General features: G+C 33.5%; 3 protein-coding genes across 3 annotated transcripts; 2 read left to right on the top strand and 1 right to left on the bottom strand.

Annotated features, from left to right (window-relative positions):
* The first annotated feature begins 2,400 nt into the window (after positions 1 to 2,400).
* LOC114193291 (DIS3-like exonuclease 2) lies at positions 2,401 to 8,700 on the top strand. The gene is made up of 7 exons (XM_028083024.1): positions 2,401 to 2,996; positions 3,531 to 3,922; positions 4,023 to 4,076; positions 4,187 to 4,255; positions 5,072 to 7,345; positions 7,517 to 7,588; positions 7,909 to 8,700. The coding sequence occupies exons 1-7, from the start codon at positions 2,882 to 2,884 to the stop codon at positions 8,266 to 8,268; spliced, it is 3,336 nt and encodes a 1,111-aa protein (XP_027938825.1). The 5' UTR covers positions 2,401 to 2,881; the 3' UTR covers positions 8,269 to 8,700.
* Positions 8,701 to 9,348: 648 nt separating this feature from the next.
* On the top strand, positions 9,349 to 13,389 carry LOC114194038. Its single transcript, XM_028084070.1, has 7 exons — positions 9,349 to 9,509; positions 9,589 to 9,724; positions 9,804 to 9,905; positions 10,531 to 10,655; positions 12,027 to 12,313; positions 12,392 to 12,476; positions 12,860 to 13,389. Exons 1-7 carry the CDS (start codon positions 9,396 to 9,398, stop codon positions 13,295 to 13,297), a joined length of 1,287 nt encoding a protein of 428 aa, XP_027939871.1. The 5' UTR covers positions 9,349 to 9,395; the 3' UTR covers positions 13,298 to 13,389.
* A 1,009-nt stretch (positions 13,390 to 14,398) lies between these two features.
* On the bottom strand, positions 14,399 to 19,610 carry LOC114195226. The gene is made up of 3 exons (XM_028085622.1): positions 19,521 to 19,610; positions 16,225 to 16,370; positions 14,399 to 14,974 (listed from the first exon to the last, which is right to left on the bottom strand). Exons 2-3 carry the CDS (start codon positions 16,272 to 16,274, stop codon positions 14,740 to 14,742), a joined length of 285 nt encoding a protein of 94 aa, XP_027941423.1. The 5' UTR covers positions 16,275 to 16,370; positions 19,521 to 19,610; the 3' UTR covers positions 14,399 to 14,739.
* Positions 19,611 to 20,424: the final 814 nt, after the last annotated feature.

The following is a 20,424-nucleotide window of genomic DNA, read 5'->3' as shown; positions in this document are numbered from 1 at the left end:
GCAACGTCCTTGTTGGAAATTACTTAATAAAATAAATAATTTATAAATGAAACTCATTCGTCATAAAATACTCTTTCACAAACGCGGGAAAATTTAAAATTTAACCAATGCGCTTAAATTCAAATCCACGAAAACCATAATAGTTATACAAGTTCCAAAATCAACTGAAATAAATACGACAATAATAGATAAACATAACAAAATCCCCATAGTAGTCCTCTCTCCGTCTCTACGAGTCTCCAACATCACCTAGAACATCATTTGCTCACGTGTGACAAGTCACACGATCATTGCCAAACATAAACAAAAAGGGTGAGATCATAACAATATAAGCATATAAATTAATAATAAAGAGATTCACCCGAGCTATATTATTCAATACAATGCTTAAAACTGAACTCCCTATTGCCCCAAGGTTCTCTGATTATCGTTTCATTATACAAATGAAACTACTAACCCAGACACTTTATACCAACCATGGACCCAGGATATAACATGCTTCCACAAACCTGCCCGCTTGTGGTCCTGCCCATATGAACCTTTCCGCTCGTAGTCCAACTCTATGGACCTCCCCACCCGTAGTCCAACTCTACGGATCTCCCCACTCGCAGTAGCCCTCAAATGTGAACACAAAACCTACGAACCTTCTCGCTTGTATCCTCACACGAGAGCATCATTAATATGAACCTCCCCGCTCATATTAATCACGTGTTCATCACCAATCATGAACCTACCCGCTCATGACACTATCAAACATCTCCTGATCCAAGTCCACATCAAAACGCAATTAAGAAAGACACACTGCCCCTACACTATTGTCTGGCGTTGCCTAAGCGCCGCCAAGCGAAATCCTAGTGCAAACCGCCTAGCGATTCCAATAATGAAGTCGTGCCAACATGGTACGACTTTGCTTAAACATATCATTAACTTAATTGAAGTCGTATCAAGATGGGGCGACTTCACTTTTTGTACCAAAGTCTTGCCATTTTGGCACGATTTCAACTAATTCTAATTGAAGTCTAATCATTTTGGGACGACTTCTTTACAATGAAATCGTACCATATTGCTACGGTTTTCCCTGCATGAATTTGTTTTTTTTTTTAAATGTGAAATTTTTGGAATTTCATATCTAAATTGCATCAAGAATGTAAAAAACCCTTGAAAGACATTGTAAGAAATAACTACTTTTGTTAAGTCCTTATTATAAAACACCTAAAAATCATATATAGTCAATTTTATAAGTCATTTCATATTTCTAATGATATAAATTTATTTATTTTTAATTATTTAAAATTTCTTTATTTATAATAAATAATTTTGATATTTATTTTGGGGTTTATTTTCAACGAAGAGAAATATAAGCTGAGTTATGATTCACATATTATCCAAAACAATGTTATTATAACATTTTTAACTCTCAAAATATTCTCCCATCTTCTCAAAATATTATAACAATGATTCAGGTATTCTCTCAAAATATTCAATTGAATATCCAGTTCACATCTTCTCTAATTGGTTGTTCAATTGAATATCCAGTTCACATGAGCTATTCTTCTCATTAACATTATTATTAACAGTAAAAATAAATAAATGAATATCACTTAAAAAATTATAAAAATTGATAAACTTAACGAAGTGTTAGCTACGTCTATTCACATGAAAGTAATGATACAACTTAGGCTAAATTTATGCTTAATTACAAAAATAACTCTATGCCATTTTGTTTTTTCTATCTAGACCATACATTTTAAGCTCTATGCTTAATATAATTTTATCAATTTTAATTTTTTCATTTTAAATAATAACTTACATGTCATAATAATAATATTAATCTCTCATATAATTTATTTGAACTTAATTTTTACTGATCCTAATTTATTTCAATATAATTTTATCATTTTATTTTAACTTACAATGATAAAATAATAATCTCTTAATTTTAACATAGTTCATCAAACATATCCCATCATTAACATCTTTGCATAATTTTTTCTTTCAAAATGTCCTCATTTCTTACAAATTTGTCCTTAAACTAAAAACTTTCGCTTCTTTCTTTTTAAACTCACTCAAATTCATTATTCTGAATTGAGAAACAAATACAAATGATGGTAACACATATTAATATAATCAAATTAAATAATTTTAGTATAATTAAATGAAATAATTTTTGGGGAATAGGTTTTCTGGCATCTGCGCGTGTCTATTAGAATTCCTTCATTAATTAAAAAACCAACCCATAATAATCCATGAATCGAAGCTGTCTCTGTATTACATTCCTGCATTAATTAAAACGTTTCCATTGCCCACCGCAGGATTATTGGGTGAAGAAAAAGAGAAGATTTTTTACAAAAAGGAAAAAAAAAAAAAAGACAAGAGGGTGATATTGAAGTGGAGTAGGAAGCAGGTAAGAGAAGAGAGAGAAGAAAAAACAAAGAAGAAGTGGAGAGAGAGAAAGAGGAATTGGGAAGAAAAAAGTGAGAGAGAAAGAAAAGGAGAGTCGGCGCCCATTGTCCCCGCCGACCAATCATAACGTCGTTTTCAACCTCATCATACCATACCCACCTCTTTCTCCTTCTCCTTCTCTTCTACTCTTCTTCATTCTTCCTTCTTTCTCTAACCAATAAACAATCTTCATTTTCTTAGGTAAATCTTAAAACCCTATCTCTCACTCCACCTCTTTCTCTTTCTCTCTCGGGTTCTTCCCATTTATATTTTTTTCCAAAATACGGAAGATCTCCTTCTTCTAGCTTAGTTTTCCTCTTCTTTTTCTCTCTTCTATATTCAATCCTCATTCGTTTCGGTTCCCTGAATTTCCCTTCCTTTCATTTTATTTCAAGAAAGGATTTTTTTCTCCATTTTTTTTTTTTTTTAATTTCGAGAGATGAGGGCCATGGCCGAAGGATCCTTGGTAGAGAGGTCCGACGACGGCGAAAAGGAGAAGAGGAAGAAGCGCCGATCCAATCGTCGATCCAAGCAAAATACTTCCTCATCTACAAGTACTGTAATTTCATTCACTTTTTTTAATTATTGTTGGGTGTTGGGGATTTTTCTTTCTTGCCCGGAAGACAAAATTCAATCTTTTTTACTGGATTGATTGTGGATATTGTGAATTATGAGGACTTGGTTCTGTGTGTGTGTCGAAGTTGCTCTTGTGTGCTTGTTCTGTTTATGACAAGTCAAAGCGAAGAAGAAAGCGTGTGCCGATTGATATGTTCCTGATTGTAAAACCAACCGCTGTTCTTTAACAATGGTTCCGACGTTTTACTGGTCTTGTCTTTGTTACTTTTTCCTTTGTTGGGACGGTCTTTGATTCTTTTAATCAATGTTAAAATGTATCGTGGTGGTTTGGTTTACCTGCGACTGTGATCAACTGTTTATTTTTATTTTTTTTATGCTTGAAGGTTTTAGATTTATAATTGAGGTGAAATGGTTTGAGGCGGCTTTTTTGAGTGTAGTAAATGCGAAAAAAATGAAGTGTTCAGTTTTTCTCTTGTGTGATTCTTGGTGTTTTTTTTTCTGTTATTTGATAGTATCTGAAGTGAGTGAGGCCCAGGGAATGTTGCCAGATTCAGGGAAAATTGAAAAACCTACTCATGCATCCACTTCCTTGGAGGGTTCATTGAAGCAGATCAATGTGGGTTCTTCTAATGAGCAAGGATTATCCAATGCATCAAATATCGCTTTTACATCAATGCCCCCCATGCATATCAATGCGCAAGTGGAATCTGTTGATTTGCGAATTGTGCCCGTGTATGGTGGAGGAATTGATTCTAAATCATTTTCTGAGCCCGCTGGTTGCAGAGGGTCATCGGGAATTAATAAAAACAAGGACACAGTTCCTTGTGGTCCAATTCGGAATTGTGGCCAAAAATGTATTTTTAGTCCACACTTGTCTTTAGAGGCTGTTGAGAAGGCATTAGAGGTTGGTAATGTGGTATTATTTTACTTGCATGTGTGCACACAATTTAATGTGGCTACCGTTGTTATGAAATAAAATTTGGTTACCTTCTTTTGGCTTGCAGAAGGGCGATGTTTTTAAAGCTCTCTTTCATGTCAATGCTCACAATCGAGTTGAGGTTGTTCTCTAACTTATATCTTACAGTGTTTTGTTGCTACATTTTAGTTTCTTGGTTATGAGATTGGGGGTGGAGGTAATTGATGTTTAAAATTTTCGATGGACTTATAGGCCTACTGCAAAATTGACGGAATGCCAACTGATGTCCTCATTAGTGGGATTCCTGCCCAGAATAGAGCTGTAAGTATGAATGTAATATATTTCCAATGTTTGTAATGGAAAAAGCTGCCTATTTTTTGTTTTCTAATGATCATATACAAATCACTGTGAATTATTATACTGCTTTTAGCTGGGTCATTTTGCTTATACATTTTATATCTTCATTAAGATTATCTGATTTTCATGTTAACTTTTTGCATGGATTGATGTGATTATCTCCCTAGACTATATCTGTTGATCTCTCTTGTTCCATGTAGTTGACCTCACCTAATCAAATAAGGCTTTTGTTGCTTGTGTCTGCTGGTTTATGGGGTGGATAGCGGATCTGAAGTATTTTTTTAAGATGTTTAGCTACTACAATTTTTGGGCATGTGTGATTGAAGTAATTCTCTCCATTAGTTGGAAAATGCAATTTTTATTTCTAATTGCATGGATTTTAGATTTAGATGCATTGTGATAGGATATGTAATGTGTATGTTAGGAGGAAACATTAAAAAGTAGTTATGGTCGGGTTGTTAGGTTGAGTGAGACTTCCTATATATAGTTGGGGGGTCCTTATATGTGGGGCATTTTTATGGATGCTTGGAGAATTGATGACAGGATCATTGACATCCTGTGTGAAGGGAACATTGTCCCTTGGATGCATTCATGCTGTACTTGTTTCCTATAATCAATAATACAGGATCTATTCAGTGAGTTTGGGTGTTTGCATTGGTTTTCCTGGTTTCCTCTATCTGGTAACCTAACACATTGTTTCTTTCATAGTTGATATTATAACTGAAATTGCTCTTTGTGCCTTGTATTACTGTATGTATATCTAACGATAGTTTTGTGTAGGTGGAAGGTGATATTGTTGCAGTTAAGATTGATCCCTTGCCGTTGTGGACAAAAATGAAAGGACCAAATGGGCCTTGTAACAACACTTCAACACTGGAAGGTTGCAACCTTTCTACAGAAGATAATGATGTGGATGGTAAAGGGAAACATAAGGTAGATGCTGATCATTGGTCTGGCCTTTGCGGAAGCTATCCTGGTCAAAACGAGGATGCTGATCAACAATCCATCTCATATAAAAATGATTCTTTGACTGGAAAAGGAATTGTCTGCGATGATAATACCCCCCAGGGTTCTACTAATCATTTAGATCTACTTGGAGGAGCCAACCATGGCAGCATTAATGGACATCACCATGCTACTCCTGATTCCTTAAAGAGCAATTCTTGTAGTGGACACATTGAAGTAGTTAATGCCGTGGAAAATATGTGTATGTTGGTTAATTCTGTCCCTTCAAAAAGACCAACTGGCAGGGTGGTCTCTATTATCGAGAGATCTCCTCGTCGGGAGGGTATTGTTGGTCATCTTAATGTGAAACAATGGGCTTCTTATAAGGAAATAACCAAAAGGGACGTCAAGAAGAATAGGAACTTGGTTTCTGATAATGATTACATCCAGCTAATACCAACTGATCCAAAGTTTCCTAATATGATGCTTCTTGTTAGAAAGTTACCTGAGTGCATTATGAAAAGGTTGAAAAGTGGTGACATGACAATTGAAATGGATCTGGTAGCTGCACAAATTGATGATTGGATTGAAGAAAATCCTTTTCCCGAGGCCCACATCTTGCACGTTTTTGGAAGAGGTGGCGAAATTCAGACCCATTTAGATGCAATTTTGTTTCAGAATGCAATCTGTTTTTCTGAATTTCCTCCAGAAGCTCTGTCCTGTCTGCCGTGTGTTCCTTGGGAGGTACCTCCGAAGGAAATTCAATGTAGAAAAGATCTCAGAAATTTGTGCTTATTTACTATTGATCCTTCAACTGCCACTGATCTGGATGATGCTCTGTCAATTGAGAAGTTACCTAATGGGAATTTTAGAGTAGGTGTCCACATTGCCGATGTATCATATTTTGTTTTACCTGACACAGCCTTAGATAGTGAGGCTCAGTCTAGGTCAACAAGTGTATATATGTTGCAAAGGAAGTTACCTATGTTGCCTCCATTATTATCAGAGAATATTGGGTCACTTAGTCCTGGAGTGGATCGACTCGCTCTTTCTATGCTCCTGGATGTGAATGGTGAGGGGGATGTTGTAGATCGTTGGATTGGTCGTGCTGTTATACACTCATGTTGTAAGCTTTCATATGACCATGCCCAGGATATCATTGACAGGGGTTTTGATTTTGAAGGTTTAAAGAATACTGAAGATGGCTATCCCAAAGTGTATGGTCATTTTGAATGGCCTGATGTTATTATGTCCTTGAAGAGTCTGTATGAAATTTCGAATGTCTTGAAACGCAAGAGGTTTACTGATGGGGCTCTACGGCTGGAAAACCCCAAGGTTGTTATCTTGTTTGATGAGAATGGAGTTCCTTATGATAGTAAGCTTTCCGAAAGAAAAGAATCAAATTTTCTTGTAGAGGAATATATGCTTTTGGCCAATACAGTTGCTGCTGAAGTCATATGTCGAGCTTATCCTGATGCTGCATTGTTACGGAGGCATCCTGAACCTAATATGCGAAAGATGAGAGAGTTTATGGCATTTTGTCAGAAGCATGGTTTAGAATTGAACACGACTTCCTCTGGTCAATTCCACTGGTCATTAGAGCAGATCAGGGAAAAGCTCAAGGGTGATCCTGTGCTTTACTATATACTTATTTCTTATGCTACTAAGCCCATGCAGTTGGCTTCTTACTTCTGTAGTGGAGATTTAAAGGATAGTGCAAATGAATGGGGTCATTATGCTTTGGCTGTCCCATTTTACACTCATTTCACATCACCTCTGCGTCGGTATCCAGATATTATTGTTCACAGGACATTACTTGCTACCATAGAGGCTGAGGATTTGTATATGAAGCATCAAAAGGCTTTGCATGTTCATAAGGAAATGGATATGGAGAAAAGATGTTTCACTGGTATCAATTTTGATAAAAGTGCTGCAGAATCCATCAAGGGTAGGGAAGCGCTATCAGCTGCAGCTGTGAAGTATAGTGTTCCAGGTGGTGAAATGCTTGCAAGTATTGCTGCTCATTGCAATGAGAGAAAGCTAGCTAGTAGAAATGTTAAGGATGCCTGTGATAAACTTTACATGTGGTTTATCCTGAAGAAAAAGGAGGTATAATTATTCTAAATCATTCTCTTAGAGTTGTTGTGAATGAGACTGTCATCATGCAACTTTCTCATAGCCTTTTGTTTTCGGGAAAGCTTTTGCTTCTTCTTATGTTTCAAGTTTAGGTCTCGAATTCATATTTTCCTTTGCATTTAAAGTCTAACTTCTATTGTGCAGGTCTTATTGTCAGATGCTAGAATTATGGGACTTGGCCCAAGATTCATGTCAATTTACATTCAAAAGCTAGCTGTAAGTAACTTCTGACCATATGCAGTTGTAATGTGCGCTAGAGTCAAGGTGTCAATGTGTCTTTTCAGAAGAAAATGTTTTTAATGCAGAAAATTTCCTCACATCACTGGACTAAGAAAATGGCTTATCTGATCTCTATTTGGTATTGATGGTTGTCAAAGATAACCGTTTTTTCTTGTAGGCAATGATAATGTTTTGAAAACTTATGATAAGAGGTTGGGTATTAATTGAATAAGTTGTGTACTGACATTACATTATTCATCATGGAACAAGTAACTGGTGGCATTGTTATGATTGTTTTGTACATTGTTGATATTCAGATTGAGCGACGCATATATTATGATGATGTGGAAGGCTTGAATGCAGAATGGCTTGAAACAACATCCACATTGGTGCTCAGCATGTCTACTACTAATAGGTGTACATTTAGGAGGGGCTGGTCTAACAAGTGGAGGGCGATTGAAGAAGTTGCACTGCTTTCTTGTCCATATAACCTGAAAATTACCACGGATAATTCTAACCAGAGTCATGCGGAAACGGAAACTGAAATTGCCCCCTTAGTTTTTCCGCTCACAGTGCATGTTCTTTCAACAATTCCAGTGGCTCTTCATGCTGTTGGTGGTGATGATGGGCCCCTTGATATTGGAGTAAGACTCTACATGAGCTCTTATTTTGGGTGAGTTGGTAGTTTGCAACCGAAGATTTTTATTGGATGAAATGTGGAATAGTGTATAGTTCGACGTAGGTGGGAAAATTTCATTGTCTAAATTTGCGAATGTACTATGAACTTGTTTAAAACTGAGATTTGGGTGTAGGAGAGTGTAGATAAAAGCAGGAGGTTCTGTTATAGATTTTGCCTCATGGCCTGTTTCTAACAGAACCTTCTTATTGGAATTGGCGCTTGTTTTTGTTGGCCCGCCCATTCCATCTACTTACTATTTGCACGTATTTGCTTCTCTAATTGGGGCTCACAACCCCTTTCTATTTGCAGCCCAATAATTTTTTATTTTGGGTCATCACTTGTACTAGTCATTTGGTTTATCAAACATTTTTGTATGCTACTTTCTGACTTTGCTCAACGTTGAAATTGAATAATCTTGTGTTATACCCTACTTATTCCCGTTTCATTTGCAATATAAACCAAAAGTCATGGAAATTCAATTAAGTTTTTCTTCATTTTTATTTCTTATTTGGGGGATTTCGACAATTTTTTCAATCGTAATCATCTTTAGATAATTTTAATGTAATTATAGACGTCCATTATATTTTTCTTTTTCAAACATTTGTAGCGAATTTGATTCTTTTTGTAAGAAATCGTTCTCTTATAAATTTATAAAATAAAAGTGGTAATTGTTTTTATTCTCTTAAATTTAATATCAAACTACCAAAGGATTTTTTTCTTAAAAAAAGTGATGAATGTGATAATTTAAAGAAAATTCTTTTTTTTATATTTCAAAATATCAATTTTATCTTTTAAATATAATAATTTATTAAATTTTTAAAAATTAATTATTATTTTTACAAATTTTTTATAAAATTAACTATTACTTCTTTTTTAATTTATTTTAATATATTTTACTTTATTTTTAATAAATATAATTTTAATTTATATATTAACTTAACAAAATTATAATATTATCATCTATTAATTTAATTTAATATTATACATATTTCAAAAATCATTATACATATTTAAAAAATCATACACACGCATCTTACGTTTGTAATAATACTTTTTATTTACTTTAAAAATGAACTGTTTCTTGGCGGCAAAAGAAGAGAGGAAGAAGAATAGCCGCGATAGAAGATGGCTTCAGCATTTGGGTGGTTCGGTCCTCTCATCGATCTCTCGAAAGCCTCTTCTCACATCGGCGACTTCGTTCAGCTTCTCGTCTTCGTTCACCGTTCCTTCCCCGTTCAGGTCCCTTACTCATTCCTCTACTCGATCTCTCATTCTTTTACTGTTAACTTAATTGCGTCCCTTTCTCTCTCATCACCAGTGCAAGTCCTCCAAACGAGTAACAACCCGAACCGACATTGAAGTCGGTGACGATACGACGCCGTATTTCCTAGTTTCTCTTTGGCAGAAAAACATGGCGTCCATGGTTGCCGCCGGCGATGTCCTCTTGTTACAGAGTAAATTCCGTTTCTTCCAAACTTGTATTGTATCTGCTGAGTTGACGCCCTTAACTAACGCTGGTTGCACACGTGGCAGATTTCAAGATTGCGAAATATGGCGACGCTGTTGAGGCCAGAACCGTTCAGTGGTCCTCTCTGATTTCCTTGGTCCACCCTCGCCATTCTCTTCTCTCCAAGGGTCTGTTCTGTACTTCTCTTCTTTCTCTGTTATTTTATCTGTTTGGTTAAGTTATTATCTTCACTATTCATAATTCTTCTCACATTTGTGTCTGTTGATTTGTTTTTACATTTTTATACATTCGAAGCAAGCAAAACACACCTTCTATTCTTCATGTTCAATCTTGTGTGCCGGTGTAGGGCTAGTCAAAAGTGATTCAGGCAACTTCACCATGGTTGTACCAATGGATATGCTATAAGTGTTTTTAGTTTTGTTCTATAATTCATATTAGAGTTTCAAAACCATGCTAACTTTACTGTCAACTTTCATTGCATGGGCTACAGAAGTGAAAGTTTAATTTTGATTGCAAAACAATTCTAGGGTACTGAACTGAACCTAAGTTTTCTGTTGCTTACATATAAGTCTTTTCTCGTGCTAATTATTAATGATGCCCGCAAATTACACGTGTTACCTTACATCACGTGTGCACAGTTTTTACCATTCGGTTGAGCTAGTCCTGCTAGAACTCTCTACTCTCCCATGTAGATGTGAGATACTATTTGATGTGCAGAATTATTGAATGCGGATACAATCTGTTACTCTATGCTTTAAAAGGTTTTGATTTTTATAATTTGGTTCAATGCAGCTGTTGAAGAGTTGGTAACAGGTTGCCGTGTTGGCGCAACAACGAAGGATAAGCTTAGGAGGGTCATAAAGTGGGTGCAGCAGTCTCGTTCCACTATTTGCAACATCAAGTTGCACTCCAATCAAGTATTCTCTTTGGCCTGTAACTGTTGCCCCTATTATATAATTTCACAAGGGTGTGAGAATACCTCATGGAACCATAACAGTATCATTAGCATACAACATCCTAGTATCCTACGGCTTTGGTTTCACTCTTTGAAGATTAAGTCACATAGGTGTATTCAAAAGAAAAAAAAGAGTACAAGATTCAAATCTGTGTTCTTGTCTGTCCAATTCATGTCTAGTATTGGATGATTGTGCTATGTAAGACGAGTGTACCATTTGTCTACTATTAATCATCCAATTCATTCATGCATAAATCCAACCAATCCCTCCCAATATAAAAATAAAAAAACAATGAATTAGATCACCATTTGTTATTGGATGGACAATGATCTAACATTTTTGCAATTCATTGGGTTAGTTCAAAGTTCATTGTTTCAGCATAGGTCTTTGAGGGATGAGTTTTGAACTCTGGTTGTTTTTTGGTAGAGCATGTGGTGTTTGTGTACGAGACTATATAAATATTGAACTTTATTTATAATTTTTTTGAAAAAAATAAAGTATCATATACTTTAAATAGATGAGTTGACTATCCATTTCTAAAATGATTGGTTAATCATTTGGAGTCATGAAGGGATTGAATTTTTCTTATACATTTTTAACAGATCCCGAGTGATTAATCATTTGGAGTATGTATTTTCTTTTACTTATCCAAGTTTTTTTTTTCTTTCACATTCAGTTGCTCTGGAAAGTGGGTGGATGAAAACTAGTCTTACTTTTAATCCATCCACCATAGTTCAATTAAAAATTTGTCATTGTGGTGATAAGCTTCCATGCTTTGGTGTAAAAGAAAATTGTAATCAGTGGTGGGTTTACTTAGATATGATTCTTTAGGAATAGGTGTTCTCAACCTTGTTATAGGTTTGTTTCTTGAGTAGGTTTTGGTATAGCCTCCTACGGTTCTGTATTTCTTTTATTTATGTTTACACTATTTAGGAATACTGCAGATTATATGTATGACAATTTTGCCAACTTGATTGGGATCAAATGTTATAGGAGATGCTTTTGCATACTCTATTTTTGATAAAAAAAAATTAAAATTTATCATTTGACAGCATAGTTGTCTAAATTGTGCAAGTTACTGACAAATCTTTTTATTTTATTTTTATATAGAGAAGGGACATCTGTTTGTACATGTCATTAATGTTATATACCTGTCTGGTTTCATTGTAATTCAATTATTGAGATTATTATATCACGTTGATTTCATATTTTAGATTTTAATTTCCTTTACGAAAATGGTTGTCATTGACAAGTTATCTTCTCTCACTTGAAAAAACTGTAAATACGCTTCCATACGTTAAGATATACTGATGAATCTTCTGAATGTGATAGACGCAGCAAATAGAGCGTCTGCCAAGAAACTGGACGGTTCTTGAAGAGGAAAGACCTAGGGACTGCTTTTCACTCATAGAAGTCTCTCTGCTAACAACATCCTGCAAGGCGATAGTCTGTGCATCTATTGGTGAAATTGTTCCACTGCATACCTCCAGGACTCTTGGTGATACCAAGAACGAGAAGATTTTCATTAGTAGGAGAGTTTACAGAACTAAGGATGCTAACTTGGTCGATGATCTCATATGCACTGGCTGCCAGCTCTGCGGTTCACCCTTGGATTCAAAGTACTAAATTATATGGTCAATTAAGCCTTTGTGCTGTGCCTTTCATTATGATGAGTGATAATTCTACCCTTCTTTCAGACTTGAGCAAAGTGCTGTTCCACTGATCTGTTGGAAAAGTTCAACCCGCCTTCACTCAATATGCTCGATATATAGACCCTTCATGGTAATTACATGTTCACACATCTTGCTCATATGTTTCTGGTCACCTAGATCTTATCTGGTCACCAATTAGAGTTTGATTAATATTTGTGCTGTATTTATTATGCATTCATAATCACAGTTCATATGAAAGTAGAAAGATGTCTTCTTGTCAAAGAACAAATCACAATTCCATGTACTTGAAATGTGAGGCATCTTTCAAGTGTATAAATTTCGAAGTATACTTGAACGTGTCTGGTGCCACTATTTGTTTCATAGTTAAAGATATCAGATAGCCCGAGAAAGATAAGTCTAGTTATGCATATTAATTTTGACATTTTAGATTATTCTTATAAACTTATAATCATAGACTTGCTTACCATTGCTTATTGATGCAATCTTTGGCAGCTATACTTGTGGGACGAGTCTGATTACATGCCAGTTCTCGTTAAAAATAGGACTGCAGAAATCTTGTTTGGGAACATAAAGGCTGGAAAAGTATACTCAGCTTATAAAGAACAAATGCATAACCAAAATCTTGGTCCAAGAAATGAATGCAAGGATAAAGATGCCAGTGAAAGACCTGCTATTAACCCAAGACCCTCTGGTGAAGGACTTAAGAGTGCCAATACGTTAGAGGTGGATAAGGGCTTGGAATCGGAGGATAAGCATCTTCCTGATAAGTTCAACTTTTACCGTGTCTGGTTAATTCTTCTGAAAATGCTGCTGAAGCAAGGAAAGAACAGTCCTCTGAAATTTGAGATTAATATTGATCCTAGCTTAGATATCGAAAGTGGAAAATTTGAAATGGTTTCTGCAAAGATGCCTTGTTTTGGAACCAAATGATTTCACCCGTCATGAACTTTGCATATTTGCTTACGCATCTTTCAAACAGCAAATTCTTGAACACTCCCATTCCCTCTTTTAAAAATTAGTTTATATGTTGTAAATAACTTTTATTTTTTTACCAAAAAGTTTTCAATTTAAATGTTTTTATTTAAAATTTCACATGTTAGGCATTCTTGTAAACCTTGACATCTCAAGCTTATCTAACACTTTAAATATATCATTACATGGAAAACTATATATAAGAGAGAAAAATAAACAGACACATGGAAAATCAAATCAAACTCATGTTCATATAACTAGACTCCCCAACAAACAAATAGTTATACAGAACGAAAATCAAGAAATTGAAATCTATTATGAAAGAAGTGTGAACTAATAAAAAAAAAAGTTTAAATCAGGTAAAGTCTAATATCTTACTAATCCGAAGATTAGCAAGACTATTATACTGGAATTACCTTTATGAAAATTGAGACATTTGAAAGTCTAAAGTTCTACACCTTTGTATTTTATTCATTTTCTTCTAAAACCCAATGAAGAAATCGAGACAATAAAGCTTGACTTTGCCAAGAGTAGAATCTTTACCTTAAGCTAAAGTAATATACTTTGTCTCAGTTCAAAGCTCTACAGTTTTGTTTGCATTTTACCTATATTTTTCTAAGAAACCAAAGATTAGGACGAGAGGACTTAAGAAACTGGAGCACCATATTTACAATAAGCATAAATAATATAATTTATCCATACCAAACTGATCAAGTCTTTTGTAATTTTAAGGATAGGAACCAAATATTATTTTCATATAAGAACTAAAGAGTTTCATATTTTCATGAGTTTAAATTATGTTGGAATCTTACAAAATTTTAAATTTTAGAAATAACTAAATGGAAAGCTTAATCGAAGATAGCTTCTCGTATTCTTTGAAAACACCTTAGAGAAAAAAGCATGACATGCACAAGCGAACAGACAATCGGGCAGAACTTGTCGATACGCATTCTTCAATAATTGTACACAAAGGAAAACTACAAATATTTTAGTCTGGTAAATCTTGCATGTAACAATCCAATATTACATTATCGTGAACAAAATTGTGACAATAGCTCATGATCAAGGTAAACTGGAATTTTATAAAACAAAATAAGGAGTACACTGCTCCAATTATTCATGTACAGCTTGCCGCTCAAAAGTCCCAAAAAGAATCTAAGAAGGGCGTTTTTTAAATACCATTATTGTAATCAAACATTCCTGAAATCTTTATGAATTAACACAGAAATCCATCATATCCAGCTTCTTCTGTAAACACCGCCGGAGGAAAAACCATAAAAGGATAACAAAAAGCATCAAGTCGAAGAATATTTGACTAGGGGCTACCAGAAAAGTGCATTTAGTTTGTTACAATCATGCCCAAACAAGTTTGACAATGCTGAAAACTTCAAGATTGCGGCTTATGAATCAATTTCTGTTTCACCCAAAGAAGACTCGGCAGCAGCATTTTGTGCTTCAAGTAACTTCATTTGGCGCTCTGCGTGTTCCCTTTCGCATGCAGTGATCCCCATAATAATGTCCAACATAGTACCTGTGGTGCCAAAAAATACAAGGGGTGCCAGAGATTTGCGCTTTATCCCAACTGGTATAGCCAGCAATGCTCCTGCAACTGAGAACACCCAAGTGCCCAATGCACTGCAGACTTTCCATGTTCAGTAAGTGTTTAACAAAATTCACCTTTGAAAATAGTAAAATGGCACTTGAACTAGACAAACTTAAACATCAAAGAAACCAAAGATTTCCACACAAGAAAAAATATAAACCGTTTATAAGGGTATCAACCTTACCCCAATTCACAAGTCACAAGAAAACCAAATAATTACAAACGAGGACATTGCAATGTGTTAAGAACCTTCCCTGCAATACTTAAATTGGAACCAAATTATTTTCTCACTGGTTTTAGTAGATAGATATCAGCTAAGATACAACTGTTGTCCAGTGGCAAGCAACTTAGGCGTACAGGGACTTGCTGACACAAAAAAACCCATCTTATTGACAATCCAGTAGACTAATTTAGTGTAAATCTTCAACTTCATCTTGAGCATATGTCACCACCAAGTTAGCTTTTCAGAGACTTTTTACTTCGAATCTTACATCAAAGATTTAAAACATCATCAAATTTGTCCCCAAGAGTACCAAAATGGTGAAACAAAAAGGATGAACTTGGTGAACTTTCTGTACTTTGCCAGAAGAATTTGGAACAATTTATTTTAGAGGCTTAACATGGTGACTCGTGGAACTTTGAATGATCAACTGGATTATTTACAGCATAATTTATTGAAGCATATTGTCTACTCAATATTCTTGATTCCTGAGTACAAATATCTTCATGAATTGTCAAACACTCATTGGTTACTGCATCGCAACCAAGCATAAATATTTGACAAGTCGTTAAAATACAAACACTAAGCAAACAAACAACATCTGTAATTAGGAAAATAAATGAGCACCGTAGAGCAACCATGCCAAGCAAACACTTACTCTGCCTTATGTCACAAAAGCTAGAGGAGTAAACAAATCATAAAACATCACTAGTGTCCCTTTCAATAACTAAGTTTCAAAAACAAAGCACTTTTTCAATGTAATGTCCAAAATAATCTCCTTCAGCACTTTAAGGAAACAAAGTTGTCCCATAACAAAGGTGAGTGCAAATTAGGATCCCTAATTCCCAAAGTTCATTACTTTTCCTATTTTCTAACTAGTTTCTAAAACTAAATTTGATTTCCCTATTAATGTGGTGTTCAAAAAGATGGTTTCGAGTATCTAACCAATACTAGATTTCTAAGAATCAGTCTAATAGGTGAGATGGGTTACGAATTAAAGTAAACATTAAAAGGAGAAAACTGTCACACAAAAACCACAGATAAAGAAGAAGGGTCACTGACTTGGAAACGGAGCAGTCTTCAAGATGCTTCACATTATCTTCGCTTCCCATTTTCGGCAGAAACTATAAACGGGGAAGGGAAAAGGGAATAAAAACTTTGCCTTTCACTTCGCTTCGACTTTTAGTCGAGTCCAAAGAGAGAGGTGTCTGTTAAGAAGGACCAGTTAGAAAAAAAAAATACGGTTTTGCAGACGCAGTCATAAAATATATCAAAATTGCAGTTTTCTGACATTATTTTCTTTTGCTAAAGATAATTATTATGAATTTAATTAAGTTTTAAGTTTTTAATAAATTTGAAAAATTTTAATCAAATTTTTAATAAATTTAAGTATTTAGAAAAATTATATATTTTAACATTGAATCTATTGTTTAAATTTTGTCAGACGATATAAATATTATCTTGTCTTATCATTTTATTTAGTATAAATTACATGTAACAATACTAAATAAGGTGATATATAAGATAACAATCGCAGCACCTAGGTTACTCGGTTAACAAAGAAATTAAATAAAAAGATGTTCAAAGTATAAACTTCTAATAATACTTTATGACCATAAAGATTTAAGAGAAACTCAATTCACAAATTTTCATAAATCTTAATTAAAATTTTATTATTTAATGTTGAATAAAAATAAATAGAAAATTAATAAAAATAATATTTTTTATTTGATTTGTTTTTATGGTTTTATTGTTATGATGATTAATCTACTTATTGATTTATAATTTATATGATAGTATTTTATTATAATAAAAAAAGTAAATATGTATATGTTTTCACTGGTTTCTATAATAGTAATATGAAATGTACTTTATAAAAACTAGTAAATAATATACATATTTTATTCGCTTAATACTATTGTATGTTTGCTTAAATTATCACATAGTATGATATTTATTAGAAAAATATTTATTATTTAACATTAAAAAAGATAATAGTTATGATTATTATCTAATTGATTACGAATCAATGACATATAATTTTAAATTATTAATATATAAAGATATTATCCTACAACTTTTGTTTTAATAGTGCAGTAAAAATATATTAGAATTTGGTAGCATAATTTGTTTTCCGGGATTTAGTATAATTATGTGTTAATAATATATTACTATATGTCAAACTTGATTGAATGCACTCTATCAAGACCAGACTACAATATGTACATGGAACAACCAACCATGTAGAGTGATTAATACACATGTAAATCCATGTTGTTGAAGACTTGGATTATGCAGAACTAAGACTTGGAACAAGTTTCTATACCTAAAGCTACATATAATATGCATGAAGAACTATCTAATAACTCAAAATGCACCAAATCACTATAGAAACCTACTTTGGCAGATTTGACAGCAAATCAGTGTTATTCAGCGTGACATCCCCAAGTTCATTTATTCTGATATGCAAAACTTACTTATATGCAATGCAGACGAATGGAACCAATTTGAATCACTAAAAAGATGCATGAGAAATATGTAGAAACGTTAAATAACTCTAAATTCACAGATCACAGTTTAATGCAAAGCTGACAGTAGTTAAAAACTGGTTCTGTAAATCAGGTTTCACAGCAAATGCAGAATGTGTTCCTGTTGTTACGACTCTATTCATATGTAATGCCAATGAGTGGAAACATGAATTTAACATGCAAACAAGTGTAAAACATTACTAACTGATCAATTAAACAAAGAATTAACAAAAAGAAGAAGTGCAGACCAAACTTCCCAAAATTCAGAAATCACCTAACTAGAAAACCTAACTCAAGTGTAAGATCTGGAAACTAAGAACTAAACCTGTAATTGAGTTCAAAGGCATGAATCTAATGTAGAAAAAACATGAAACAGTAATCAGAGCTTGAATTAAGCATCAGAAATAAACAATTGGTATTCAAACCAAACAATAGTTGGTAGCACTAAAACTAACGAGAATTAACTACCAAAATCTGGAAATCTGAGACATGCTCCAGAGCTGACCTATATTTTCTAATGGTGGGACTAACTACTACTCACATGCTCCAGACCTGACCTATATTAATTGATCAAAATTGAAACTTCAGTTTATGTACTGGACTTAGGATATGAAGCTAATCAACCACAGGTTGGGACAGCTACGTATCTTGACAAAACTTGATATTCCAACATTGCCTACTTCCTAAATAGAATTTTCAAAAACTAGATTAATATCTGCAAACTGTTGCAGTAGTATTAGAGCAGATTGATTGTGTCACATGTTTTATTGTCATATAACTAACAACTTCTTCTATTGAACTTTGATTTATTGTTTTAATTTTGCATCTTTATTAAGAGTGATCATTACTATACATTCAACACTTTTCTACTACAAATTCTAGGGAGTCTAACAGAGATTTATTCATATTCACCTTGTTTAGAATCATACTACATATTAAGGAGTCTAACAGAGATGTTCAAAGCTATTTGAACCAACCTAAATTGATAAAAAAAAGTAGAGTGAAGCTCATGACCTCATGTCATACTAAGATTTTAACAAACTATTCTAAAATGCAAGAACTATTCCTAATTAAGACAAAGGATGGCTAATGCAATGAAAATGTTAATAGCAATGAACGGAAATAGAAATTGATTACCCAATTCTAATGTGGAGATGCAATGAAATGTGTCTAGTTTATTAAGAATGCAGAAAACAATGCAGAATAACAATTTTTACAACTGTTCCAAGAAAGTTCTTTAAGAACTAAAAATGAGAATTGTGGAGAATCAACGCATGAAATCATGTCTAATGTATCCTAATAATGCAAGCTCAATGTAATATGAGTTGGTGCTAAGAATGCCTAATTGAAGCATAAACTGAACGGAGCTAAAAATCCCCAATTCGGTAAAATGCTAGAACTAAACTAAATTGGAAATTTAAGATTTTGATGTGCAGAAACAAGAGTTAAAATCAGAAGATGATGCAACCCTATCAACAAGTCCAGTGTAGTTAGAATCGTAATTTGAATCGTGATTGGTTACAAAACGCTGATTCGGAACATGAATCGCCGAGTCGGATGTGAATCGTGTGATTCGTTTCCGTTACATAAGATTCGTGATGAAGGAACATACACTGAAAAAATCATAAAGAAACAGATAGGAAAAGAAACTCAACGAAGATGAAAGTTCAGTTCAGTAGAAAAGATAAACAGCTGAGGAAATGAACAGTGGAGAAGATGAAAACCAGATAATAGAACCGCAAAAGAGACACAATAAAACGAAATTGGGAGAGTATGAATAGTGAGAAGGAGAAGATGAGAGAAGATGAACAGGAAAGGGAGAAAATCAACCTTGGAGAAGATTAAGTGAAAATATGACCATGGAAGGAAGATGTCTTGTGAGAGAGTTCCGCTGAGGTTTCTCAGAGTAATATTTTAAAATATAACATACTTTTTCATACTTTATTTTTATCTAACAACATTAATCATACTAGCATATTTTTATGTTTTACAATGTTATTATTTTTTATTTTTTATTTTTTATTCTGATTGTTATAAAGAATTAATATTATCTTTCAAAAAATTAGCCGTTGTCTAAATTAATATTTAAGTGCTCTTATATTGTTTAGTTATTGTTTAATATTTTCTTTTTAATTTTTTTATTTTATAACAAAATTTCAATTTAAATCAGTATATATTTATTCTCAAATTTTTTATTATATTTTTTATATTAACTTAGTCGTTATTTAAATATTTTTTATTTAATATTTTTGAAAAGAAAATAAATTTGCATTAATATACAAATTTTATTATATTCTTTACATTTTTATAAAAAATAGTGATTGTTTAAGGGTTTTGTGTATTTTACTTTTTATACAAGTTATAAATCTTACGATTTAACATAAAATTCGATTGACGGCTAAAAATTCATGAAAAACAATGTATAATTCAAATGTCGATTAATTAGATTTTTTTTATGCAAATAGTACAATTTCCATTTAATATTACCTATATAGCACACTGTAGATAAAATTTACAGAAATAGCACATCTTTTGTTTTGTGTTAGGAATTCGGTTCACAGGAATCCCAATCCTGTGATGGCTGCAGCATTTTTTTTTTCAATCCCAGGGAACCGAATTTTATACTGGGTTTCTTTTTTGTTTTTTTATTAAAATAGATGAATTAGGGTTTTTGAAATTTTTTTAAAAAATAGATTAGGTGTTATTTTCTTATTTTTGTTTTTTTCAAAAACTG

Source organism: Vigna unguiculata, chromosome 8, assembly GCF_004118075.2.
Source record: "Vigna unguiculata cultivar IT97K-499-35 chromosome 8, ASM411807v1, whole genome shotgun sequence".
Taxonomy (NCBI): domain Eukaryota; kingdom Viridiplantae; phylum Streptophyta; class Magnoliopsida; order Fabales; family Fabaceae; genus Vigna; species Vigna unguiculata.
This window is presented reverse-complemented; position numbering and strand designations above follow the sequence as displayed.